The sequence below is a fragment of the Microtus oregoni genome, unplaced genomic scaffold (assembly GCF_018167655.1).
Source record: "Microtus oregoni isolate MIOR12 unplaced genomic scaffold, Mior012 000045F_ref0000178, whole genome shotgun sequence".
Classification (NCBI taxonomy): Eukaryota; Metazoa; Chordata; class Mammalia; order Rodentia; family Cricetidae; genus Microtus; species Microtus oregoni.
Window position 1 is genome coordinate 7953064 of NW_024543219.1, and position 26896 is coordinate 7979959.

The window sequence follows — 26896 nt, forward strand, 5'->3', positions numbered from 1 at the left end:
CAAGGACGCTACGGGGATCCCCGAGATTAGACAAGCGAGCAGAAAAGAACCAACTCCCTCCCTCCCGCTCGGACAGGTCTTCTTGCAGATCGCCCTTGATTCAGAGTTCCCTCCAGGGTCAGCAAGGACGAGCTAGACCGTTCCTGGGCAGGAAAGAGGGAGAGGGCGGGGCCATACAAGGATGACCCGGGGAGGGGTACCAAGGCACATAAACAAAGAAACTGAAGGTTCTGCTCCGGGTGGCCGAGGCGTGGGTGGTACGGCAAGTGGAAGCGCTGCACCCCGCCCCTGAGATAGCTCGGACACCATGCGCCGTTCACTGGGCTTCTCACGAGGTAGCCCGCGGAAGGGGTCGTCGCGAGCGCGCGCGGGGTCTCACGCGGCTCGGAATCTCAGCGCGCATGCTCCATTGGCCAACTCTCCGGGAGGGGCGGGAGACCCAGCGCTCAGTAGCCGGGGGGAGGAGCGCTCGCGCAGCCGCCCCTGACGGGAGCGGGCTCGGCCGCTACTGCAGCGCTCAGCGCCGGGCCCTGCCGGAGCCGGGACTAGCATGTGCGGCGCCTCTCGGGAGGCGGCGGCGGCGGCTCCTCTGCAGCAGCAGCAGCAGCAGCAGCGGCGGCCGCCATGGCCAAGGCCAGCGTGGAGCTCACCCGCGAGCTGCAAGGTACGAGGTTGCCTTCATCTCCGGACGCCCGGTCCGCGAGCATCCAGACCCAGTGCTTTCCTGCGGTACACCCCAGCCCGGCGCCTCCCGCCCCTTCACGCATCCTCGCTCTTAGGCAGTCCCTTCCTCTGCATCTCAGTCCCAGCTTTGCTTTCCGTGGAGCATCCTTCCCTGCCCCACTCGCCTCACCCTATCAGAACCTTCCTGTCCCGGAGCCGCCCGTCCCGCTCTTCGGTGACAGGTGCAGTTCCCTGGCGCTCTTGAGGGCTGACTCTCTGCGTTCTTGACCCACCCCTCCGCAAGGCAGCTAGTCTTCCTTCCCTCCGGAGAGTCCCAGCTTTCCCCTCACCCTCGCCGGGCGGGGCTAGGCGTTGGGAGCTGCCCCTGGTCCTGACTGCTGCTTATCTCAACACCCTCCCTCCTCTCGGCCCCGCCCCGGAACTGGCCCTGGAGAGGCCCCTGGGAGCCTGGCAGCGCCCAGGCCAGTGGGGCAAAGGAGGGAATCAGGGCACAGGCCCTGGACTGAAGCTAGAACCAAGAGCAGGGTTTCTACGTCTCATCTCCCAGAGCCCCAGTCCCAGCCTGCCCCCTTCTCATTACCCACCACTCAACACCTCCACACCTCTCTGGATCAGTGATTTTCAGACGTATCTCCTCTAATCCCCCCACCAACGCAGCACTGCCACAACCCTGACCCTCAAAGGCAGGAGCATAGGCTAGCCCATGCAGAAAACAGGACGCTCAAGGATATTCAGAGCCCTGTTGCACTTTGGAGATCTCTCACACCTACGCATGCATTTAGAAGCACAATCGTGAGATGTGTGTACACACATCTTACAGAAGCTGCACCTCCACCACATATATGCATACTCTGTCATGCACGTGTAAGCGCGCGCGCACGCACACACTCACACAGAGGGGTAACTGGATGGTTCTGTCAGAAGATTGTATGGGTTCACTGAAACATTAAATCCTTCTCTTACCCTACCCTCCACACACAAATTGTCTGGCACTCTGCCCCTTTCATATGCAAGCCAGCACTCATTCACACTCTCTGTCCCCACTAATGCCATATTCAGGTTCTCTGGCATCATCAGAAGAAAAACATACAGCCATAGTAAAAAGCAGATTCTCACGCCCAGACCACCTAGGATACAGTCAGGGGACATTCCCACCCCCACCCCAACCTCCCCCCCCCACACACACACACACACTGACTCACTATGTGTATGTTGATGTAGTGCATGCGTGGGAAAAATCCTTCACACCATCAGAAGTGTAAGATACATGCTCCCACAGACAGTGTCAGTCAGCAACCGTCCCCTGAGTCAGGGACACTGGGAGCCAGAGTTTCTCCTCACCGTCCTCCAGTAATAATAAAGTCATCCAGAAAAGAAGTCTCTGCCCCATGCCTCCCTATCCAGAGCCTGTTTGCCTCTGTTTCTCACCTCTCATCTGCCCCTTTCTCTCTGGAGAGTGGGGTGGGAATGGGGGGGATAAGAGAAGTTTTGAGCTGGTCCTACCCATCTGCAGACAGCATCCGGAGGTGCCTGAGCCAGGGGGCTGTGCTCCAGCAACATCGTGTGAAACTGGAGACAAAACCCAAGAAGTTTGAGGACCGAGTGCTGGTGAGAGCATTGGTCTTGGGGGAAGAAGAGATATTCAAGGGCAGCTGAGCTGTAGGGAGGTGGGCAAGAAAACAGCTGGAGATGGTGCTGAGGAGACAAAGTCTAAGGGTGAGGACAGAACCAGACCAGGCTGGTGCACAGGAGCTGAAGGTAGGACAGGAAGAATGTGGGGGGCACAGGGGGTCTTGGAGCAGAACTGAGGAGCTAAAAGATGGCAAAGGCACCGTGGCCCAAAAGGCTGCCCTAAGCTGTTGATGCTCTACGCTGCAGGCCCTGACCTCCTGGCGCCTCCACCTTTTCCCCCTTAAAGTTCCTGCCAAGGTAAGTTGGGCTAAGGAGTCGGGGGGGGATGCCTGGCATGTTCCTGTCATGTCTAGTGATAGGCCCTTTCCAGGAACTAAGCACCCCACCCATGCCCCACCAGGTGGAGAGCTCGTTCAATGTCCTGGAGATCCGTGCCTTCAACACACTCAGTCAGAACCAGGTGAGCCGCGGGGCTCAGGCCACCGCTGGGCCAATTAGAAGAAGGCGTGGATCTCTAAGGCTCTGCCACTCCCTCCCCCTCAGATCTTGGTAGAGACTGAGCGTGGCATGGTGAGCATGCGACTGCCATCAGCTGAGAGTGTGGACCAGGTGACACGACACGTGAGCTCTGCCCTCTCCAAGGTCTGCCCTGGCCCTGGGTGAGTGGCAGATGAGGGGTCTCCCAAAGGGCTAGACTACAGGCAGAGTTCTCTCTCCTTCCTGTTGATCTGGGCTCCCAGGACCAGAATTCTCTCTCTGCTCTTTCCTGGAGACTCCCACACCATAATGCAGGGAGAACCGAGAACCTCTTTACCTCTCTCTCTGGAGTGATTTGTTCGTCTTCCAGGTGTTTGATCCGGCGTGGAAATGCAGACACCCCAGAGGGGCCCCGAGACACATCTCCCAACTCTGAAACTTCCACATCCACCACCCACAGTGTGTGTGGTGAGCAGGGGCAGACATGAGAACGTGGGTCTTGGCGCACCCTGCCCCCTATCCACAGCCCTTTGTGCGTGGGTTTTGCCTGTCCTGAGGACCTCAGGCTCGAGGTTTATGGCATGGAAGGAACCTAGGACACTAGCACTTGCAATGACCTTGACCATATCTGAATTCTAAGCCTATTTCCCATCCCCCTCACCACCCTGGAGCCAGCCCATCTCCTGCCCTGCAGGTGGCTTCTCAGAGACCTATGCTGCCCTGTGTGACTACAACGGACTGCACTGCCGTGAGGAGGTGCAATGGGTGCGTTGGGCAGGGACTTGGTAGGGAGTAGGTGGGGCCCAAAGGGAGGGGACGGAGGAGGGGCCCGAAGCGGATGTGAGCCACTCCCACCTCTCCAAGGATGTGGACACCATCTACCACGCTGAGGATAACCGAGAGTTCAATCTTTTGGATTTCAGCCACTTGGAGAGTCGGTAAGCAGATGGGCAGAAACTTAACCCCCAAATTTCCAGCCTTGGCCTTGCCCCTCTCAAGGTTCCCCCTTCTGGTCTGACCCACAGCCCCTGCCTTATCCCTGCAATTCCAACCACTTACCCCACTGCCATCCACCCATCTAGCTTCCCCCCACCCACCCATCCCATCCTTAGTCCCCTCATTCTTGCCCTGGTTCATCCTTTCTTGTCCTATCCAATATCCCCAGAGATTTGGCCCTAATGGTGGCAGCCCTGGCCTACAACCAGTGGTTCACCAAACTCTACTGCAAAGACTTGAGACTGGTAAGAACTAGGACCCGGGGAAGGGGAACAGAGTTGTGTTCTTCTTGGTTCCTGATTGCAGGACCCCTCTGTCCTCAGGGCTCAGAAGTGCTAGAACAGGTGCTACATACCCTCAGCAAGTCGGGGAGCCTCGAAGAGCTGGTGCTGGACAATGCTGGCCTTAAGACGTGAGGCCAGGCTCCTCCGTGGGCAGTACTTTCTCCATATAGTCTTAGAGTCCCGGAACACTAGAGAACCTATGAGACCCTGGGCTAGTTCATCTAGTTCCTCACTTTATAGAGGACGCTGGTGCTTAGACAGGCACGAAGCAAACTGGAAGTCAAAGTGGGACTCAGATCAGATCCCTTATGTCCCAGCTCCTGACTTCTCCTCAGAACACACTTCATGTCCCACCAACTCCCAAGCAGGGTGGGCTGCTCCAATCTTAAGAACCCAAAGTTGGGCTTTGCCTCAGCATGCCATCCTGAAGTATGGAATGCCCATAGGTATGGAATACAAGATGCAGCCCCACCTTTTACTCCCACGAACTCCTGTGTGAAAATCTCCCTGGTCAGCCCCAAGTTGCTCCTCCACCTTGGGGTCCCCTGACAGGATAGCCCTAGTCAAACAGGCAGATAGGAGATGGGAGGGCAGCCAGGGGCTGGAGACCTGGGGCTCAGCTCAGGACAAATCCTTCCTCCCCTTCCCTGAAGGGACTTTGTCCAGAAGCTGGCCGGGGTGTTTGGGGAGAACGGGAGCTGTGTGCTGCATGCCCTCACTCTGTCCCACAACCCCATCGAGGACAAGGGTGAGCCCTAGCCCTGAATCCTATCCCCACTGCAATGCAGACCCTTATCCCAGCCCAGAGCCCAACCTAGGTTTGAATAGGGCCTTTGCAGCCTGAGGATTGCCCCAAGCCCAAGCACCTCCATCCTTGACCCCAGGCCTCCACCCAAATCTAGCCCCAGCCTGACCACACTGTATGTACCCACTAACAGCCACTCACCAGCTCCTTTTCTCTCTCCACTCCCCAGGTTTCCTCAGTCTGAGCCAGCAGCTCCTCTGCTTCCCTACTGGCCTCACCAAACTGTGCCTGGCCAAGACTGCCATTTCCCCTCGAGGTACTCACACTAGGACCCCAGGCCTCTGACCCTTCCTGAATGCTGCCTGAGATGCTGAGCCCTGGAGGTGGACCCATTCGCTCACATACCATCCCAGGGACTGGGAGAGGGGAAAGAATGATACTGGGGAGTGGGGGGGTGGAGCCTCATGGATTAACAGGATGAAGTGGGGATGGGGGCCAACCCAGCCCAGTGCCCGCTGTGCTCAGGGCTCCAGGCACTGGGCCAGACCTTCGGGGCCAACCCGGCCTTTGCCAGCTCCCTTCGATACCTGGATCTGAGCAAGAACCCTGGGCTGCTTGCCACAGATGAGGCCAATGTGAGTCCATGGAATGTAGCCTCAACCGTCTATAAACGCATGCTTGGAATTCATGGGAGTTTCTATCCCATGGCCCCTAAGGGTAGGGGGCTGCTACCCACCTTTCCCTTCCTCTACCCTTTCTTCCCCAGGCCCTCTATAGTTTCCTGGCCCAGCCCAATGCCTTGGTACACCTGGATCTGTCAGGGACTGACTGTGCTGTGGACTTGGTGAGGGGTTGGGTGATGGAAGGAGCTGGACAGGGGGGTTTTAAAAAGTGGGGGTTAAGGGGGCCTTCCATCTCACCCTCTCCCTCTGAGTACAGAGATGGACAAAGCTCCAAGGACGACTTCAGGTTTATAGTCTATACCGTGTGTGCTTCATTCAGATCACTAGACCATGCTGGCTTTACCTAAAAATAGACCCTCACTCCAGTCCTGGCAAAGGGCTATGTCCACTAGCAGAAAATGCTAACTTGAGAAAATGCTCCTGGAAGCCAAGAGTGGCCCTGTTTTACCAATACTGCCTGTGAGTCTCCCGGTAGCCCTGCCTTCCATAGAAGAGCAAACTGGATCTTGAAGAAACTGAATGAGCATTCTCCATGGTGGTCTCAGAGAGAGAAATGCCAGGGACTTGACAGGGATAGGAAGGGTCTCACGCTCTCCCCAGGTCTGTTAAGGTCCACTGTGTCTCTCCACAGCTTCTGGGCGCCCTCCTTCATGGCTGTTGCTCCCACCTCACCTACCTCAACCTGGCTCGAAACAGCTGCTCCCACAGGTGGGGGAGAGGGAGCAGGGAGGAAGAAGTAATGCGTGTCCATAGCCCTTCCATCCTGACTCCCGAGGTCTCCACAGGAAGGGCCGGGAGGCCTCGCCAGCCTTCAAGCAATTCTTCAGCAGCGCCTACACCCTGAGCCATGTCAGCCTGTCAACCACAAGGCTGCCCCTGGAGGCCCTCAGGTTGGGTGGGTGAAGAGTTGGAGGATGCCCAAGGGAGCCATGGAAGTGCGAGGGAGGGGTAAAGTGGGCCTACTGACCTTCCTACTGCAGGGCACTCCTTCAGGGCCTCTCCCTCAACAGTCACCTCAGCGATCTGCACCTGGACCTTAGCAGCTGTGAGGTGAGCTCTGCTCCTATTTCCCAGATGTCGTCCCAGTGTCCCCCAGTCAAGACTTAGCTCTGAGTTGCCACCCCATCTCTCTCTGTCTCTCTCTTTCTCTGTCTCTCTCTCTGTCTCTCTCCCTCACACAAACACACACACACACACACACACACACACACACACACACACACGGAGTAAGAAGCAGAAAGAGGACACCTATCTGACCTGACCACACCCCTTTCCCTCTCAAACTGGCCAAGTTCAGACTCCAGAATCTCTCTGCCCCTAAAGCTTTGGGTGGCAGATACCAGGCTTGCCCAGCAGAGGGCAAGAGCAAGCTGTCTTCGGAGCAGCTTCTTTTGGCGGAGGGAGGGGAAACCCCTAGGGATGGATACTATGCAAAGGTGTCTCCCTGATTTTACACCCAAGACCTGGTATGACTTTAAGTCTTACTGGTATAATATCTAAGGACTAATCATGCTCATCCCCTACCTCATCTTTCACCCCCACGCCCCGATACCTGTCCCTCCAGCTCCGCTCAGCAGGAGCCCAGGCCTTGCAGGAGCAGCTGGGGGCCGTCACCTGTATAGGCAGCCTAGATCTGTCTGACAATGGTGAGTAAGACTCCTTGAGCACTGGGGTGAAGCCCTGAGGAGCCCTCTGTTGGCCTTGGGCCTCACGGCCAGGACTCTCCCGTCTGCTGAACAGGGTTTGACTCAGACCTCCTGACACTGGTGCCTGCACTTGGCAAGAACAAATCCCTCAAGCACCTGTTCCTGGGAAAGAACTTCAATGTCAAGGCCAAGTGAGCCCCATTCTGTGCTCACAGACCCTGCTCCATCACCCGTCACTCCCCATGGCTGGCTGTGTTCCCCCCGACCCCCTCCCCTCCCGGTGGCTTCCTGGGTTCCCTCTGGCCACCTCTCTCTTTCTCTAATAGCATGTCCCTGTCCCCCTCCCCTCCTCCTCTGACCCCATCTCCCTGCAGGACTCTGGAAGAGATCCTTCACAAGCTGGTGCAGTTGATCCAGGAAGAGGACTGTGTGAGTGACCAGGCCTGGGAGGGAGCTAGGGTGGGTGGTGAAGACTGAGCCTAACTTCCTTTTGCCCTCTCAGTCCCTGCAGTCGCTGTCCGTGGCGGACTCCAGGCTGAAGCTTCGCACCAGCATCCTCATCAATGCCCTGGGCAGCAACACCTGCCTGGCCAAGGTGGATCTGAGTGGCAACGGCATGGAGGACATCGGGGCCAAGATGCTGTCGAAGGCACTGCAGATAAACTCTTCCCTGAGGTGAGGCCCACGTCTCCACCCTTCCACCTAGATCCCCAACCCACTGACATATACACGTTTCCCCCCTTGGCCCCCATGCCCTCCTCTTCTGGAACTGTGACTCTGTCAGGGAAAAGGGGGATGCAAGAAGGTTACCCCTCTGGCCTTTACCAAGGACCCAGAGGGAGTGCTAACAACTGTTGTCCACCCTCCCCCAGAACTATCCTATGGGACCGGAACAATACATCTGCTCTGGGCTTCCTGGACATTGCAAGGGCCCTGGAGAGGTGAGTGGACCAGCACTGTATCCTGATACAGGCCCCAGCCCCTCTGTTCCAGGACGAGAATTAAATGACCCTAGGTACATCCCAGTTCCCAGACCTATAGGATAGGGAAATAATTAGCAAGTGGAGGCTGGGGAAGGCTCCCCTCTTTACCTCCACCCCCAACTCTACTACCGTTTCACAGCAACCACACCCTGCGCTTCATGTCCTTCCCCGTGAGTGACATCTCTCAAGCCTACCGCAGTGCCCCTGAGCGCACCGAGGACGTATGGCAGAAGGTGAAGGGCCGTGTTGTAAGCAGTGAAGACAACAAGGGGCAGAGGCAGCCATACCCTCAGCCCTGACCCTTCCCGCTCCATCATCTCCAGATCCAGTGGTGCCTGGTGAGAAACAACCACTCCCAGACATGCCCCCAGGAGCAAGCCTTCAGGCTGCAGCAGGGCCTGGTGACCAGCAGCGCCGAGCAAGTAAACATTTCCCTCCCAGGAGCATGGGGCATGCAGGGTACAGATGCCACGTGCTGGAAGCACACGGATGGGCATCACGTGGTGCCCCAAACTGGACTGAGCAAAAAGACACTCTGATTATGAGCCCCCAAATATACACAGGCAAATAGCAGTCAAGGGGTAGCCCCAGCCCAGGGGTGCAGAGGACTCCTGGGGCTCAACTAGGTATTCAGGAAGGGCATTCCGAGGAAAGAAGCAATGCAGAGATACCACCACGTGAGTGCTGGCAACGTGGCCCACAGGGTCTGACCTGAGACCCCTGCCACTCCTGCCACTGTGCTCTAGATGCTGCAGCGGCTGTGTGGACGAGTGCAGGAGGAGGTACGAGCCCTGAGACTGTGTCCCCTAGAGCCTGTGCAAGACGAGCTGCTCTATGCCCGGGACCTCATCAAGGACGCCAAGAACTCCCGGGCGGTGAGTCCTCCACAGCCCCACCCTCCCCTGTAGTCTGAAAAGCCAAGAAGGTCACCCAGTTCTTGACAGACTGGGAATATCTAAGCACTGCTCCGTGAACCTGTTCCTCCTAGCCTGGGGGCCTAGTGGGGCCTGATTCTGACCTCTTCCTTTCCAGCTGTTTCCCAGCCTCTATGAGCTGGGCCACGTGCTGGCCAACGATGGACCTGTGCGTCAGAGACTGGAGTCGGTAGCCAGTGAGGTATCCAAAGCTGTGGACAAAGAGCTTCAGGCAAGTTCTGGGAGAGGAAGGAGACCATTGGTGGGAACCCAAGGTTGACTAAAGCACGAAGGGCATGAAGGAAATAAAGTTTAGGCTCCCCCAGACTCCCCTGTGCCTGCAACAAGATAGACTTAGAATTATTTTTTCTGTTAGCTGACATCTTGGATCCTGACTTCCAACCCCTTCCTTTCTCAGATTCTGACATCTGGGCTGACTCTCCTCTGTCAGGATGGTAGGGTGGAAGGGCACTGACCAAGGCAGAAAACCCTGAGTCTCTAAGGTTCTGGGACTAACGGCTGTGTGACCTTAACTAGGTCCCCCCGTCTCCTCCTGGGGAACTAGATAAAGGACTAAAGACTTGCACGGTGCTCCTAGCCCTGATCTCTCCCTGCCTTCCTCCTCCTTAGGTGATTCTGGAGTCCATGGTCAGCCTCACACAGGAGTTATGCCCTGTGGCCATGCGGGTGGCAGAAGGGCACAACAAGATGCTGAGCAATGTAGCAGAACGTGTCACTGTGCCCCGGAACTTCATCCGAGGAGCGCTGCTGGAGCAGGCGGGACAAGACATTCAGAACAAGCTGGAGTGAGAGGCAGAGGGTGGCAGTGGGATGAGGCTGGATTTGGCCCAGAGCACTTAGGCAGTTTGGAGCTCTCCGCAATGAATAATGAATGGCTAGCCCTTCCATTTCAAAGGACAGATCTTAACTGTGCAACCATGCTATTTAGGGTCTGATTGGTGCTTGCCCTAGAAACCTGGGTACTGAGATGGGTACCTAGGCATAAGGGGTCAGGTGTTCCCGAGAGTAGGTATCTACTCCCATGACCTACACATATACCAGGAATTACCTCCTAAAAGCAAAACACAGCCTCCTCAGAGGCATAGACAAAGAAAAGTATGTAAGACAGGAGTATAAAGATGTTCCCTTCTTCCTAATTGTCACCACCTCTCATCTGGGTGTAGGCACCACCACTCACTAAAGCAAGGGAGAAATAAGCAGCCCAAGGCTTGTCAGCTCCCAGTTTACCTAGCTCGGTGCCACTGGAGCGCCTGACCTGGAGCCTCCTTGTTCCTGCTCCTCCTTGAGTTCCTCTTTGTCCACACACACCTCGGCCGAAATGATCACTCTCTGGGTCCGGCACATATGTTTGTAGAGATATGGCTGTACCGGACCCAAGGTGCAGCCAACAGCAGCTATGCTCTCTGTAGGCAGCCAGGCCAGCTGGCCCATTCTCAGACATCTGGGGAAAGGAGGGGTGGAGGCCCAGGGGTCAGGCAATAAGTAGCTGAACAGCCCCACTTATACCTACAGTGAGGTGAAGCTCTCCGTGGTCACCTACTTGACCAACTCCATAGTGGATGAGATCCTGCAGGAGCTGTACCACTCCCACAAGAGCTTGGTAAACATTCTGAGCCCAGATAGACTCAGGCCTTCCCTCTACCCTGTGCCATCCTATCTCCCCTGGCTCTTCTCCTCCAGAATCTGGAGAGTGAGCAGGTTCTTCGGGATTCTGTATTAATGCCTGTCATTCTTCAGGCCCGGCACCTGACCCAGTTAAGGACACTGTCAGATCCACCAGGAGGGGCGAGCCAAGGACAAGATGCATCTTCTCGAGGCAGAGGCAGGAACCACGACCATGAGGAAACCGACGATGAACTCGGGACCAACATCGTGAGCCCGTCTTCCCTCTGCCCTTTCACCTGAGTCCTCTCCCTGAACCTGCGCAATGTCTCCCCTCACTCCCTGAACTCACTCCACCTCACTCTGCTCAGCCTCTCCTCTTCCCTCATTCCAGATCCTCAGCCACCTGAGGCAGGGTGGAGTCTAAGGCAAAGACTTCCAGGGGAAGGGGTGAGAGAGGTCAGACGAAGGTGGGGCCCACTTTTTGTCTCCATTTCCACAGGACACAATGGCCATCAAAAAACAGAAACGCTGCCGGAAGATCCGGCCAGTGTCTGCCTTCATCAGTGAGTCTACAGCCTCTAGAAAATGCCATGGTTCTCAACCTGTGGATCACAACCTGTTTAGGGAGGAGGGACAAATAACCCTTTTAGGGGTCACCTAAGACCATCTGAAAACACAGGTGTTCGCAATATGATTAACGACAGTGACAAAATTACAATTGTGAAATAGCGATGAAAATAATTTGATGATACGGGGTCACAACATGAACTGTCTCAAAGGGTCGCAGCGTTAGGAAGGCTGAGAACCACGGCTCTAAAGCCTCCCACATTCTACCTCTCCCCAGGCCTAGTCCCCTTTCTTTTCTCTGCCTCTCCATCCTGACTCTCCTGTTAGTCTTGGAACACATTGCATCCACAGGCGGGAGCCCTCAGGACATGGAAAGCCAGCTGGGGAGCCTGGGCATTCCTCCTGGCTGGTTCTCGGGACTTGGAGGCAGCCAGTCCACAGCAAGTGGCTCCTGGGAAGGTCTATCCGAGCTACCTACTCACGGCTATAAACTAAGACATCAAACACAAGGGAGACCTCGGCCTCCCAGGACCACCCCACCAGGACCTGGCCGGCCCAGTGTAAGTCCCAAAGACCTGACAGAAGCAGCTTCGCATGGCAATACCAGAGCCGGGGCTCTAAGCTTTAGGACCCAGATTGGCAAGAGCCAGAAAATACTTAATAAGAAATCTATCTTGTGTGTGTTTGGTGGCATGAACCTACAGTCACAGCTACTCAGGGGGCTGAGGCAGGAGGCTCACTTGAGCCCATAAGTTCACAATCAGCCTGGACAATGTAGTAAGACATTCCTCCCCATCTGAAAAGGGGGAGGATGCGGAAGGAAGGAAGGAAGGAAGGAAGGAAGGAAGGAAGGGAGAAAAAGGGGAAGAGGGATAAATCTATTTTGCCATGTAGTGGCTGTGACATTGAAAATATCTTGTTGTGCTGAAGTCTAAACTTTCCTGGGGCCAAGTCCAAGGGGGAAGATCCTGGGAAGATTTGAGAGGTGGGACTTCCTGCACCTGACTTTCCTTCCAGCAGGTACCTGGGCCTCGGCAGGAGAACGGGATGGCAACCCGCCTCGATGAGGGGCTGGAGGACTTCTTCAGCAGAAGGGTCATGGATGAAAGCTCCAGGTATGAGGCCCACTCCCCACCCTCAGCAAACCACAGGCTCAGTGAGGGATTCTTTGTCCTCCAACAACCGCGTCCCCTAACCGGTCTCTCTGGGAAATGTCCCTGTATTCTCATCCTGACCTCACCCATCCTCGTGCTCCCAGGCTTCGGAATCCCCTCATGATGGCTGAAGAAATATGGAGCCAGAATTTATTGCTGGCTGATGTCTGGGGTTAGGAACAGATCAGGGGTGACAGGCACCGGGTGGAGTGCCCTTTTGCAATATGAGACCCTGAGTGGTCTCTCTCACTGTTGGCAGATTCCCCTGGGACTGGACATAAGTGATGTCATTTGGGGAAGCTGAAAGAAGGAATTATGGGAGAGGATCTAGGAAAATAGAGTCACTTTGGGCTCAAGAAGCCACTGATGGTTTATGACAGAGAAAGTTAGGACAGCGTTCCCTGCCGAGTGCCAAGCCGCAGTACAGGAGAGACTAAATGGAGAGGGATCGGGATACTTGTTACACTTAGAGTGGACCAGCACCAGCTCCACCTTAAGCCCTGCATCTGGCACTTGTCACCAACCCACCCCAACTCTGCCCAGCTATCCCCGGACTCTGAGGACCATGCGGCCTGGCCTCTCGGAACCACCACTGCCTCCACTCCAGAAGAAGAGGCGACGAGGCCTGTTTCACTTCCGCCGGCCTCGGAGCTTCAAGGGGGACAGGGGACCAGGGTCGCCTACGGCTGGACTCCTCCTCCCTCCGCCCCCACCTCCACCGCCAACTCAGGAGAGCCCTCCCAGTCCAGACCCCCCAAGCCTTGGCAATAAGTCATCTCCTTGTTGGAGCCCAGAGGAGGAGAGCAGCCTTCTTCCTGGATTCGGAGGAGCCCGGGGGTCTACCTTCTGCAGGAAGATGGTAAGCTAGACAGAAGTGCCAGTCTCCCCTTCTCCTGGCCCACACATGGTCCACTCTCTGAATACAACCCACTCTTCATGTGAGAACACTGGTAATTCAGATTCCCTTTTCTTGAGGATGATACAGAACATGGTGCATACAATGAAGAAGATGTTGGAAGGGTTCCCCCTAGAGTCAAGGCAGGGCTTCCCCCAGAGCTGGGTCTCATGGGGCATCAGACCTCCCACAACGCCCCTCTGTCTAGAAAGCCTCTTGTGTCTTTAACAAGAAACTTTGTTCTAGGGTCCAGAGAAGTTGGAGCCAGGGGAGGCAGCCCCAGCCCCTGGGACAATGCAGCAACCCAGGGTACACGGCGTTGCCCTTCCTGGCTTGGGGAGAACCAAAGGCTGGAGCTTTGATGGAAAACGAGAGGTGAGGGGTCCTGGGGTGGCAATGTAGGGTCCTGTGAGTTCCTTTCAGCACCCCACTTCCCTCATCCCTGTGGTCAGTAGACAAGGCGGATTCTTTCCATGCTGTTCACACTGAACCCAGGGCTCACTTTACCTATTAGAATTGTGTTTCCCAACCTGTGGGTCGCGACCCCTTACACAGGGGCCATATATCAGATACCCTGCATATCAGATATTTACATTATGATTCATAACAGTAACAAAATTACAGCTATGAAGTAGCAACAAGAAAAATTATTCAATTTTTATGGTTGGGGGTCACCACAACTGTATTAAAGGGTCACAGCATTAGGAAGGTTGAGAACCACTGTATTAGAACTCGTAAAACAGAGGATAGAGTCGTAAAAATACTTGCTTTTAGAATCCTGTTTCCCAAACTTCTGTGGCTTGTGTTACAGCCTTTGCGACTGACTTTTGCCTGATTCGTGAGCACCTGGTTAAAATTTCACTGCCTTTTTATTTAAATCAGCCCACTTTTTCAAATTTAGTCTGGACCTAACCATGATCCTCTTTAAAATCACAGGCATTTTGTAAGATCCATGTTCTCCTGCAGCACACTCAGATAGCAGTGTGTTCATTGGCGCAAACCTTCTTATGCCCCCAACGTGATATGGGTGCTGAGCTTTGGAAGCAAAGTCTGAGTACATAGGAACTCATAACCTGTGACTGACAGGAGCGTCTATGGCCAGCGCCTCTTTCAGCTGCTGTCTCCATGTGAAGGAGACTTTTCTCACAACCTGACTCAGATGTCCTTTTAGGGCTCAGGCCCAGACCAGGAGGACAGTACCCAGGCGTGGCAGACACGGCGTTCTTCAGATGATGCAGGTGATGTTGGCTGACCTCGCTCCTTTAGTCCCTCTCTCTTCAGTGCCTCCTAATTCTCCCATCTCTTCTCCCCTTCTGCTTCCTATCCCCTCCCCGACTCCAGGGCCTGGAGCCTGGAAGCCACCCCCACCCCCACAAAGCTCCAAGCCGACCTTCAGCGCTATGCGCCGGGCAGAGGCCACGTGGCACATAGGTATGTAAAGCTCTTTCTTGGCCAACAGTGCTGAAAGTTCAAAGAGCCAAAAACCATACACCCCCCCACACACACACACACCAGCCCTGCAACCCAGGGGAACCAGTAGGAAGTCAACACCGTGAACATGTTTAAAAATATTTAGAGAACCATCCAAAAAGAAGACTAACAACTTATTCTAATTCAAATCCAGACTCTGCAGAGCACAGGTAGCATCAGCGGGGTTAAGCGGATGTGAGGAAGGCTTTGTGGATGCTTCTAAAGAATTCTCTGAGGCAGGTGGCTCCCCTGGCCGCTGTCAACAGGGATGTCCTCTATAAATAAGGCCTTGCTGGGAGAGAGGGCAAGCCCAGCTGCCAGCAAGTGGCGGCTAACACGACCACCCTGCTTCCCAGCCTGTCCTCAGAGTTCTTAGGGATGCCCCAAAGCAGAAGCAGTGCCTCTGCTCGGAGGTCAGAGTCTTGCGCACTAGTGCCACTCAGCCACCTGTGACCTCAGGCAGTCACTTACTTTCTAACTTCAGGATCAGGAGCTGGGGAAGGGAATTACTCTGAGTGTCACATTTCCCCCTCCTGAGTCCAGAGGACCTGAATTCAGCCTAAGAAGGCACTAAAGAAAAGCTAGATGGCCCAGCCTCAGCTCAGGGTCCTAAAGGCCTGGGATACAGCTCCTGGCAGTATCAACACAGACCCAATCTCCCTGGAGACCCAGCCCCCTCCCTCCTCCACCCCTACTCCTAGGCTAGGGCATAGGCCCAAAGATAAAGGATAAACAAGCAGGCAAGTCTGGTTTGAGGACTCCCTACACCCCGTTGTTGCATCCTGTTCCTTTCTGTTCTGTCCCCTCCTTCTCCTGTAGTGCTGGCATAAGGCTTGCCAGTACCCATATGCCTATCCCATCCTCTGCCCACTGTTGGAGGCAGCTTTACTCATTTTCCATCTCTGGCACCGACTAGATGAAGCATTCAAAGCAGGGCCTCATCCTTCCTTTAGTAAACCATGGTAGCCAGGTCCTGTGTTGCGTACTCAGAGACAAACAGCATCTGGCAGGTGTTGCTTCTGTGCTCATGTGGTTTAGAGTCCCAGACGAGTGTAAGAGGGCATCTTACCCCAGTCAGACTTGAGGACAGTGCTGAAAGTGCCAGGCTGCGGCCTTGGCAGGTCCCTGGATCACTGCAGCCCCGAGGAGGCAGCTGCGCCTTTGGAACCAGGAGTTCTTCTATCCTGACTCTGCTCCAGTAGGAAAAGAACTGAGCCCTGTTGGCCCTGGGCAACCCTGGGACATGGGAGAATAAAAGAGGACACGGAAAGCAGAGATGCTGGAGCAAAAGAGTTTAGATAGGGCAAGTCCTAGCCTTGCAAGGCACCATGGGAAAAGTAACAGGATGGCTCTGGACAAATGCCTTTTCTGTAGCTTCTCACGTCTTTCCTTTCCCAGCTGAAGAGAGTGCTCCCAACCCCAGCTGCCAGAGCCCGAGCCCAGCTTCCCAGGATGGAGAGGAAGAAAAGGAGGGAGCCTCATTCCCAGAGAGGGCAGTCCCCGCTAGGAATGCCAAGGTGAAGGATGGAAGATGGACGGAGAGGGTATTTTGAAGGGGTTAAAATTCTAAAAGACCTGGGAATGTCAGGCTGAAAGCCAGTGGTCGGTGAGGAGGCTCCTCTGAAGGAATCAGAGACTAACTGACCCAGCATCTTTACTCTGTTATCTACAGGACCCCCCCATAGGTCCACGTCCCCCTAAGCCAGTGGCTGTGCCCAGGGGCCGCCGGGCCCCCCAGGTGCCAGGAGGCAGAGAAGAGCCTGAGCCTGGCAGTGCTACCCCAGGAATCAGCAAGCCCCGGCTGAGACTGGGCTCACAGCAAGACCAAGAGGAACCGGAAGTGCAAGGTCTGCCACCCTACCTGATGGGGGCTTGGGAGAACTCTGGGGGTTTAGGCCCCCACATCAGATCTCCTTCCAAGGCATGGAACCGGAATAAGCAACAACCAGGAGTCAAAGCCCGGATGAGTACCCAACTGGTGAGGCCCCCTGTGTGCCAGGCTTGCTATGACTCCTTTCAGGGCCTTCGGATCTGGGGCGCCGAACAGCCCCCCTGAAACCCAAGAGAACAAGGCGAGCACAGTCCTGTGACAAGCTGGAGCCTGATCGAAGACGGCCCCCTGACCCTACAGGTGCCTGTGGTGAGACAACAGGTCCCCTTCCCACTGGTCCCTTCAATCCCCAGCACTGGGTGGCTGGCTCTCTTTGCCCAGGAAACAGGGTTCCCTGGATTTATCCCCAGCAGGAACCAGTGAACCAGGAACGGACTGACCGCCACTGACTGCCCTCCCCAGCCTTCCTCGACATGTGCCTCAGAAGGACTCAGGCCCTCAACCCCTGCTCCCTCAGCCCTGGCCAGCCCTTGTCCTACAGGGCAACACACTGAGTAGGCCTAGGGGAGCAGGAGTGGAGCCTGGAAGGGAGGGAGCAACCTGAAGCAGGGAGGCCCTCACACCTGCCTTGCCTCACCTCTGTAGAGAGCTTGGGGCAGAGGCTGTCTCTTCCCCTGGGGGAGGGTAGATCTCTGCCCCTCCATGCCCAGGGGTTCTCTGCCACTTGTATAGAATAATAATAAAAAAGAATCACTGTCTGTTTCTATTCTCTATAACATTGCACAAGCCCCCAGGGTTGGCCTCAGCAGAAGGCAGTGAGGAACAGCTCACATGTGTGGGGTTGGGGCTCCCAGAGGAGAGGAGGAAATAGCAGATCTGATGACGAAGAGTGGCAAGTGGCCCGTTCTGTGCAGGGCGAGCCTGTAAAGGGGGCTGCTGTGACAGAAAGCAACGTCGTGTCTTTCTGGCTTTGGGGATCATGGTGGGATTAGAAGACCCCAGTCAGTGTACCAGAGAAGACTGGGAAGCTTGTGTGCATGTGTGTGTGTACATGTGTGCACCTGTGTTCACACCTATGTTCACTAACATTAAATGCTGTATTATCCTATAGGTACCCTTTTTAATATTACTGTTATATTTATTTATTTGTGTGTATGCATATGAGCACACGTGTGTCACAGATTTCACTTGTGGGAATCAGTTCTCTCCTTCTAATGTGTGGGTCCCCAGGATCAAACTCAGGTCCTCAGACTTAGTGACAATAGCCTTTTCCTGCTGAGCCATCCTCAGTCCTCCTTTAGATACTCTTTGCACATGTATCAGTGTTTGGCGTGTATGTATGGATGGATGGATGCAGGCAGGCAGGCATGCCTGGCACCTGTGGAGGCTAAAAGAGGGCATCAGATCCCCCTGAAACTGAAGGTATGTATGCTGTAAGTCACAGTAGGGGTGCTGGAAATCCAACCCCGGATTCCTACAAGAGCAACAGGTGCTCTAAACTACTGAGCCATCTCTCCAGCCCCTATAGATATTACTTTTTTAAATTCTTTTATTTTATGTGTATGGGTGTTGTGCCTCTGTGTGTCTGTGCACCCTATGTATGCAGTGCCCACAGAGGCAAAAAGAGGGCTTTGGAGTCCCTAGGACTGAAGTTACAAGTGGTTGTGAATTTCTGTGTAGGTTCTGGGAATTGAACCCGGGTCCTTTGGAAGAGCAATCAGTGTTCTTTAACTACTGAACCCTCTCTCCATCCCCACCTGTGGATACTCTTAATAATCAAAAATCAAAAAATCAAAAACAATAGAGTAGCTTAGAGTGAACAGGTCTCTATGACATGAAAAGAAAATACAATACTTTAACGATTTCTGGTGCATCCTGACAAATATGATTTTGAAATTCAGAACTGCCTCCAGCACCTTCTGGAAGCCTTCCCCTACTCACCCAGATTGAACTTCCTTCCCTCATTATGCCTCCTTTTCTCCCGGAGCATAACTGTGTGTGTCATACTTAACTGCATCTCATATCATCCTAACATGTCTGTGTAGGTCCCTCTATCTCATATCCATCTGCCTGCTTGGGAACAGGAGCTACGTCTTAACTACCTGACTAGCCCCAGTGCCTGGCACAGTCTCCAGCACTCGGGAGGTAGTTCATAAATGGTTTCTACCTTAATAAATGAGCAGCTTAGGGGACAGAGATTGAAGGTGTCCCTGTGAACGCGGCTGAGTGCTCCTCCAATGGCCACGCCCAAATGTCTCCCCACACGGCTAATAGCAGCCCAGAAACTGCTCACTTCCCCTGACCTCACAGAGAATAACTACTTCTGTTGCCTTACGCTTTGTACCTGGCCCAGCCCCCCCCCCCCCCATAAGGATGTGACCATAAGGTACATTGTGGCTCTAGGAACATGCCTTGGTGGAAGTCAGTCTTTCAGTAACTGCACTACGTGTGCTACCCTGCCCTCCATGACTGAAAGAATGAAAACCTGTCCAATGCAATCATGTGCACATTCTGTCTTTCCCTAAGAAAGGGTAACTCGGGGACTGGATCTTTTCCCTGAGGTTCAGTGTGGGGCATGTGGTTTTTAAGGAGCATGCGGATATCAACATTCTGTTGTATCCAGGTTAGTGAGAGTAGGTGTCTGTGTGTATGTCACAAGTACAGCCCAGGGTTCTTTCCTGTGTAGCTACAAATATCCTTAACAAGTATGATGCTGTGTGAACGTGCTATGAGAGTGTGCTTCCCACGGTGCATCACTGGGGCTAGAACTGTCATGGTGTCACTGTGAATTTATGTGCTGGCGCCTGTGCGTGTCAAGCTATGTGTGAGTCGTGGGTGCATGTGTCGCCGTCCTTGCTCTGTGTGGCTGTGTGTGCATGTCCCCCTGAAATGTGTGTGTGTCTCTGTGATGCTGGGTGTGGGTGTGATGTGAAGGAGATGTGTGTCACTGTGTCTGTGGGGGTCCTGCCTTGGGTCTGCCCCCAGCCCGCCCTCCTTCCCTAGTTCTGTGGCTCCCTCCCAAGCACTGTCCCTGCCCCTCCCCTCTTCTCCCTCCCAATCAGTCTGTGCAGGGGGGGAGCTGCTGCTGCGGCCCCCCTCCTCCCCATCCAGGCCCCATAAATAGCAGCAGAGCCGGAGCCGGAGCCGGCGCCAGCGGCTGGAGCAGCAAGGAAGTCAGGGGCAGGGCCGGAGAGCTGGAGAGAAGAGACCCCAACTAAAAGCCCAGGTGAGCCCACCCTTCCTCCCTAATCCAGTCTGAGCCCTCCCTTCCCCGGCTCAGTCTCCACAACAACATCTCCTGCAGCTGTCAGAGAAGTCACCAGCCAGCCCTACCTGGTCCCCTCTCCACCCCATGCCCCTGCCTACCTTAAGACAGCCACATTAACTGAGAGACTTGTGGCTGGAAGACAGAAAGCACCCCAAGTCCAGACCCTCCCTCCGGTATCTAGAAAGATATGTCGTCGGGAAGCTGGTATCCAGCCAGGGACTGGTCCCTGTTCTGACAGAGCTACAAGATTGTCACACCCTCCTGGAGATGGACACAGGACAGAGGGGGACAGACAGAGGGTGGGGCACTCGGGCACACCAGTGGACACTCACTCAGGAAGCAATGGCATGGATCAGAGAACTTCACCCTGAGATCTGGACAGGCACAGAGAGATGGGATGGACCAGCCATGAACTCGGGTCAGCAGACCCCCGTTTGCTGCTGACTGAGGCTTGGTGACTCTGCCGGGGGAGGGTGGTGCGCATGCATCCCACGGGCAGCATGGTGGGGGCCATGGCGCCCCCAAAACCCTGTCGCTAAGAGACGGTGCCTGTGTTGCCAAGAAGTGTGAGAACAGGGAGGGGGGAAGACTGCAGGCTCGTCAAGCGCCTGGGGAGCTCACGGCAGAGCCCCAGTCCTGACTCTCACTCCCCAAGCCCACCACCCCTCCTTTTCCATCAGCCACCCATACAGTGAGTCGGGGGGCGCTAAGACAGTGGGTACAGTTGGGCACAAACTCCTTCCACTGATAATCTGGTTCCTGTCCACGGCAGACTTCTTCCCTAAGGCCCATCCTCTTCAGACCTCCAGGGGCCTCCCCACCCCCTTGCCCCACCCCCTTGCCCCACTTTGGTTCCCTAGTGCCAAGACTGAGTGCTGCACTGGCTCATCCACCAGTTGGGAAACAGCCGAAGGTGCTGAGACAGCAGGAGGCATAAATCAATCGATGGCCTAGGAGCCAAGACTGCCAGGAACCCACTTCTATCCCAGCCCTCCAGTCTGTTCCAGCCCCATCCATGACACCTAGGCTGGCAGAGTGACAGAGGCGCAGGGCTCTGGACTCCTCATCTTTGCTGTTCAGAGCTTCAGGGAAGTCAAGCAGAGGGCAGGGGAAGTGGGCTGCCCTTAGGATCCCAGGACCTCAGGAAGAAGAGCAACGGATAGGTCCAGGACCCCCAAGAGACAAACTCCTCCTCTCCTTGTCCAGGCTGTCTGTTCTGTCCACACGGTCATGTCGGACCCTGAGATGGCATGGGTGCCTGAGCCCCCAGCCATGACCCTGGGGGCCTCGCGGGTGGAGCTGCGGGTGTCCTGCCACGGCCTCCTGGATCGAGACACACTCACCAAGCCGCATCCCTGTGTGCTGCTCAAGCTGTTCTCTGATGAGCAGTGGGTAGAGGTGCGGGCAGCTAACCTTGTTAAACCCAAGAAGGAGGGAGGGTGAGTGGGCAATGGGAGCCTCATGGGAGATGTGAGGATTCCAAAGGACCTTCTCTAGCCTTATGGATAACCTTGAATGTAAGTGTGATATCATTATAAACCCAAACTTTTTGGCCAGAGACTTACAGAGCCCCCAAAGGGCTGAGGTCTAGTAGTCCAGCAGTACCCCAAATTCAGAAGTCAGCTAAGAAAGACAGGAGCTGGTTGACAGGGACAAAAGGACCAAGGCAAGTCCACGTGGCCAGGGAAGCACAGGGAAGGCACAAGTGGCCTTGGTTCCCAGAGGGCCTATCCCTCCCGCTACAGGTGGAGCGTACAGAAGTGCTCCGCTCCTGTTCAAGCCCCGTCTTCTCCCGGGTGCTGGCCCTTGAATACTTTTTTGAAGAGAAGCAGCCTTTGCAATTCCATGTGTTTGATGCAGAGGATGGAGCCACCAGCCCCAGCAGCGACACCTTCCTTGGCTCTACAGAGTGCACCTTGGGCCAGGTCTGCACCCCAGTTCAGTCCCTACCTCACCATCAGCTTCTGCCTCTGGAAGCCACACTAAGAGAAAGGAACTCTGAAGCTAGTTCTGAAGCATGTGCACCCTTGGACAAGATTCTTTAATGTACTTCTTCCATCTGGTGGGGGGGGGGGTGGCAGGTTATTCTCATAGTGCTCCTTTTGTTATTGTTACTGTTGTTGTTGTTGTTGTATTTGGTGCTGGGGATTGAACCCATGGCTAAACTACACTCTCCCCTCCCAGCACCTCTCTTTAGGCTGCTGTAGAAACTGAATCCACACTAGTCCAATCAAAGGGTCAACATCCTGGACACTCTGTGGGCATTTCTTTCCCACCCTCACACCCTTGTCCAAGGCAGATGCATGCCTTACAGCCAGGCTCCCCCTCCACCTCTGTCTTTAGATTGTCTCACAAACCAAGGTCACTAAACCATTACTGCTGAAGAATGGGAAGACTGCGGGCAAGTCTACAATCACGGTAGGCAAAGCCACTGTGCTCACCACTGGGCCAAGGCCAATGTCCCCATATAGACATCCACTGTGACACTGGGCTTACAGCCACCTTCATTTATGGGAAGCCTATATGGCAGCCCTTCCGGTGGGGAGAAAATCCTTAACACCGTGTCCCCCTTTTACAGATCGTAGCCGAGGAGGTATCAGGAACCAACGACTATGTGCAACTCACCTTCAGAGCCCACAAGCTGGACAACAAGGTTGGAACCCCGGAGTGCAGGCATCCGTGCCCCATTAGAGAGCCACGGACATCCCACTAGACAGATTCCAGGGTCCCGAGCCAATTCTCTTCTCAGTGTTACTCCCTCCCCACCCTCCTCGTAGACTCATGAACTCTTTCCCCTGCACCTCCAGGATCTGTTCAGCAAGTCTGACCCTTTCATGGAGATCTATAAGACCAATGGAGACCAGAGTGACCAGCTAGTCTGGAGGACTGAGGTGGGTGCACAGGGCTATGGGATGGAGGTGGGCAGATTTTGGTAAAGACATTCATACAGGAAGTGACAAGATCCCTCCTGCCTCTCCAAGGTGGTAAAAAACAACCTGAACCCCAGCTGGGAGCCATTCCGCCTGTCCTTGCATTCTCTGTGCAGTTGTGACATCCATCGGCCTCTCAAGGTAAAGCCCCCTTGGAGCACCCAGTCTGCTGTCCGAGACCCTCCCCAAGATACTGCAAACCTCCTCCCTCTCCCTCCTGTGATAAGCACCGCAGCGTGTCTCTGCCGGATAAATAACAGCTCACAGCTCAGAGTTCAGCTTCCCACAGAAGTGCCTTTATCTGAGGCCAAACTCCCTGCCAGAAATTGAGCTAAAGAATGACTTTTAGCAGGTGGCTTCTGCTTGGTTGAGGACCTCTGTTTGGGCCTAGACAGTGTGAGGCCCCTACTACCTTAAGTCAGGAACCTTTGGGGCCACTACAGAGTGCCCCTAAACTGCTTCTTCCCTCTTCCCTCAGTTCCTGGTGTATGATTATGACTCCAGTGGGAAGCATGACTTCATCGGCGAGTTCACCAGCACATTCCAGGAAATGCAGGAAGGAACAGCAAACCCTGGGCAGGAGGTGCCAAAGACCCCATGGGAAAATCTTGAAGGGGGTTGGTTGCTGACCATATGGCTGTAGGTGACTGCAGACAGAGAAGGTGGAAAATGCCCAGGCTTGGCACAAGGACAGGGTCATGAGTGTCTTGCCTTGGAAGCATCTGCAGGAAAGGACCAGAAGGTCTACTTGATGGACGTCTGACTTTGCGGTGTGGGGTGGGTCTAGATGCAGTGGGATTGTATCAACCCCAAATACCGGGACAAGAAGAAGAACTACAAGAGCTCGGGGATGGTTGTTCTGGCTCAGTGCACAGTAAGTCACAGTTCACAACTCAAGCACCCATGCCCTTCCTTCCTTCTTAATTTTAAAAAAACTTTCCATTTATTTATTGGGAGTGTGCTTGTGTGGACACATCGGCACCACTGAGCCCATGTGGAGGGCAAAGAACAACTTTTGGGAGTCAGCCCCCCCCCCCTTTGCACCATGTCTGTCCTGGGGATCAAACCCAGGTCTTGAAGCTGGGTAACAAGTACCTTTACCTACCGAGCCTTCTCTCCAACCATTTATTACTTGCATTTATGTATTTGTTCTGTGTCTGTCTGTCTGTCTGTCTGTCTGTCCCTCCCTTGCTTTAAAGACTTGCTCTGAGAACTGGAAACCTTTGTCCCATCCCCATCCTCAGCTGCAACCTTTAAAACCCTAGTCCCCCACCCCCGCCCCACTTTCCCCATGAAGCCTTGCCAAAGCTTCCACCCAAAAGGACCCTCTCACCTACCTCATTATCCCTGCCCCTCTGCCAGGTGGAAAAAGTGCACACTTTCCTGGATTACATCATGGGTGGCTGCCAGATCAGCTTCACAGTAAGCCCCCACCCCGGGTGGCAGAGGGATGGCATAAGAAAAAGGGAGGGCCCAAATCCATGCAAACGAAAGAAGCCAGAGTCTCCCTGCCCTTAATAACTGGGCATCTGGTGTACCTTGCATCCAACACCCCACTCAGCTATGAGGCTGCCCGTGGGCTCCCCTAGATTCACCCTGGTTCTCTTACACATTCTAACTCTGGCCTAGCCTGTCTGTTGGTTCTCATGGCTGCAGCATGACTCTTCCCCACCTTCTCCCAGGTGGCCATCGACTTCACTGCCTCCAATGGGGACCCAAGGAGCAGCCAATCCCTGCACTGCCTCAGCCCCCGACAGCCCAATCACTACCTGCAGGCCCTGCGCACAGTGGGAGGCATCTGCCAGGACTATGACAGGTAACAGGAAGGGGGCAGGGTGTGGATCAGGAAGGGAGGCCTTGCCCAGGACCTTCACAGCTTTCTCCTCTCTACAGTGATAAGCGGTTCCCAGCTTTCGGCTTTGGAGCTCGAATTCCCCCAAACTTTGAGGTAGGCTGGGTACGAGAGACAGGAAGATGGCAGGGGAGACAGAAAGGAGAAGCTCCTTCACTGCCTTGCCTCACCCTTACAGGTGTCCCACGACTTTGCCATTAACTTTGACCCAGAAAATCCTGAATGTGAAGGTAAGCTGGGGGAAGTTACATCACCCTGCGCCACTACAGATGCTTGTGACCTCCTCAGGACCACAGACTCTACCCTAGCACACTCAGCTCCCAGACCCATCCCTTCCTCCCATCCAAAGCCTGTCTTCATTTGGGAAGAGCGCTATGACCCACCTACCTCTCCTGGCCCCAAGGACCATCTGTCTCTCTCTCTCTCTCTCTCTCTCTCTCTCTCTCTCTCTCTCTGCTTAGTGAGGAGCTGGGAGCCACTCTGCTGTGCCTGGAGCCCCTACTGACTCTGCCAGCTTCACCTCTTTTCTTTGCCTACAGAGATCTCAGGGGTTATCGCCTCCTACCGCCGTTGCTTGCCTCAGATCCAGCTCTATGGTCCTACCAATGTGGCCCCCATCATCAACCGCGTGGCTGAGCCAGCCCAGCGGGAGCAGAGCACTGGCCAAGCCACGGTGAGGAAGCAAAACAGATAAGCAGGTGCTGCCCTGCAGGGTCAGGACCTGCGTTTGGAAAGAGCATCGGAGCCCTTTCCTACAGAATCAAGCCGTATTTCCCTTCTGCTCACCCCCAGAAGTACTCGGTACTGCTCGTGCTCACTGACGGTGTGGTGAGTGACATGGCCGAGACCCGAGCGGCCATTGTGCGAGCCTCCCGCCTGCCCATGTCCATCATTATTGTGGGTGTGGGCAATGCTGACTTCTCTGACATGAGGCTACTGGATGGAGATGATGGTCCCCTGCGTTGCCCAAAAGGGGTACCTGCAGCCCGTGACATCGTCCAGTTTGTGCCCTTCAGGGACTTCAAGGATGTGAGTATTTGGTACTCTCCTCCAGTGAGAAAGGCCTTCTCAGCAATTCATGCCCCCCAAATCTGTCTTTCTATTTTACTTTTCTTTTTTTTTCTTTTTCCTTTTTTTGTTGTTTTGTTTTAGTTTTAGTTTTGTTGTTTTTCAAGGCAGGGTTTCTCTGTGTAACAGCCCTAGCTGTCCTGGAACTCATTCTGTAGACCAGGCTGGCCTCAACTCAAACCCATAGAGGTCTGCCTGCCTCTGCCTCCCAAATGCTGGGATTAATGGCATGCGCCGCCACCAACTGGCCCAAATCTGTCTTTCTCATCCTCTTGATGTCCTTTGAAGATCACTAGAATCCAGCACACCACTCTGAAGCCCCACCAGTAGCTCATTTGACTCAGATGCTCCCACTCTCCAGCCCCTAACCAATCTCCTTCCCTCCGCAGGCTGCTCCCTCTGCCCTGGCTAAGTGTGTCCTGGCAGAGGTACCACGGCAGGTGGTAGAGTACTATGCCAGCCAAGGGATCAGTCCAGGAGCTCCCAGACCCTCCACGCCAGCTGTGAGCCCCAGTCCCAGCCCATGACTGCCTCTCCACAAGCCAACACCCCCTCATTCCTTCAGTAAGTTCTTGGGGATCAAAAGGGAGCATGCAAAATGGGTCCGAAGTGGCGCCTCTGAATGACCCATCTTGGCTGCTGTGGCTGGCGTGATGCTTTTGACTATCCTGCTCCTCTCAGGTGCCTGTGCTGACCCTTGTGACTCCGGTGACCAGTGTCTCTGCCTCTTGGACCAGTGGTGCCCTGTGAGTCTTGGAAGTGAGTGGTGGGCCCTACTGCCATCTCTTCAAGCCCCATACCCCTCAACTCTGTGGACCCTCAATAGCTTCCTTCAGTGATTGTGGCTTTATGGGTGTTAATAAAGGGATCTACCCCAGTATTCCAGCCTCAGATGCTCGTTGGAGAATCCATCCCTCCCACATATACCATAGAAAAGGGGGCCAAATCTCCTTCCAAATCTGAGCCAGAGCTCCCCAAGCATGCTGTTGTCTCTGCAGCCCCCAACTGTGTGCCAGTGGGAACTAAGGAGCCCCTACTCTCACCTCCCAAGCCCAGGGGGGTCTAAGCACCATGGGCGTTAATTGCAGGAGATGGGGGAGGGTAATGAGGGGCTGTCAAGAGGGCAGGCTGATGCTTTCTTAGATCTGTCTCCAGAGAGGTCCCGCTGAGTACCCCAGGGGCTGAGCCCCA

The 26896-nt window shown here is 54.7% G+C and overlaps 2 protein-coding genes across 7 annotated transcripts; both read left to right on the forward strand.

The window, feature by feature from the left end:
• Positions 1 to 314: 314 nt before the first annotated feature.
• Positions 315 to 17518, forward strand: Carmil3 (capping protein regulator and myosin 1 linker 3). 6 transcript variants are annotated; one of them, XM_041633886.1, is made up of 40 exons: positions 315 to 664; positions 2198 to 2292; positions 2563 to 2613; positions 2717 to 2776; positions 2860 to 2975; positions 3164 to 3261; positions 3488 to 3558; positions 3658 to 3731; positions 3959 to 4034; positions 4113 to 4201; positions 4727 to 4821; positions 5048 to 5134; positions 5344 to 5453; positions 5585 to 5662; positions 6133 to 6209; positions 6287 to 6391; positions 6482 to 6551; positions 7066 to 7147; positions 7242 to 7338; positions 7522 to 7576; positions 7650 to 7822; positions 8020 to 8088; positions 8270 to 8363; positions 8454 to 8552; positions 8877 to 9005; positions 9163 to 9276; positions 9675 to 9850; positions 10578 to 10665; positions 10803 to 10937; positions 11170 to 11233; positions 11589 to 11797; positions 12258 to 12352; positions 12935 to 13250; positions 13533 to 13661; positions 14458 to 14524; positions 14628 to 14717; positions 16155 to 16273; positions 16429 to 16603; positions 16777 to 16887; positions 17001 to 17518. In XM_041633886.1, the coding sequence occupies exons 1-40, from the start codon at positions 625 to 627 to the stop codon at positions 17024 to 17026; spliced, it is 4104 nt and encodes a 1367-aa protein (XP_041489820.1). In that variant the 5' UTR covers positions 315 to 624; the 3' UTR covers positions 17027 to 17518. The 6 variants fall into 6 exon arrangements, with proteins under 6 accessions (XP_041489820.1, XP_041489816.1, XP_041489817.1 ...); XM_041633882.1 differs by having other exon boundaries at positions 16777 to 16896; positions 16998 to 17517; XM_041633883.1 differs by having other exon boundaries at positions 316 to 664; positions 12255 to 12352; positions 16777 to 16896; positions 17001 to 17517.
• Positions 17519 to 19338: 1820 nt separating this feature from the next.
• Cpne6 (copine 6) lies at positions 19339 to 26585 on the forward strand. Its single transcript, XM_041633887.1, has 17 exons — positions 19339 to 19813; positions 21062 to 21253; positions 21601 to 21780; positions 22199 to 22273; positions 22434 to 22508; positions 22663 to 22746; positions 22837 to 22926; positions 23264 to 23368; positions 23573 to 23659; positions 24148 to 24207; positions 24468 to 24601; positions 24679 to 24733; positions 24816 to 24867; positions 25177 to 25310; positions 25430 to 25666; positions 26095 to 26269; positions 26387 to 26585. Exons 2-16 carry the CDS (start codon positions 21086 to 21088, stop codon positions 26230 to 26232), a joined length of 1674 nt encoding a protein of 557 aa, XP_041489821.1. The 5' UTR covers positions 19339 to 19813; positions 21062 to 21085; the 3' UTR covers positions 26233 to 26269; positions 26387 to 26585.
• Positions 26586 to 26896: the final 311 nt, after the last annotated feature.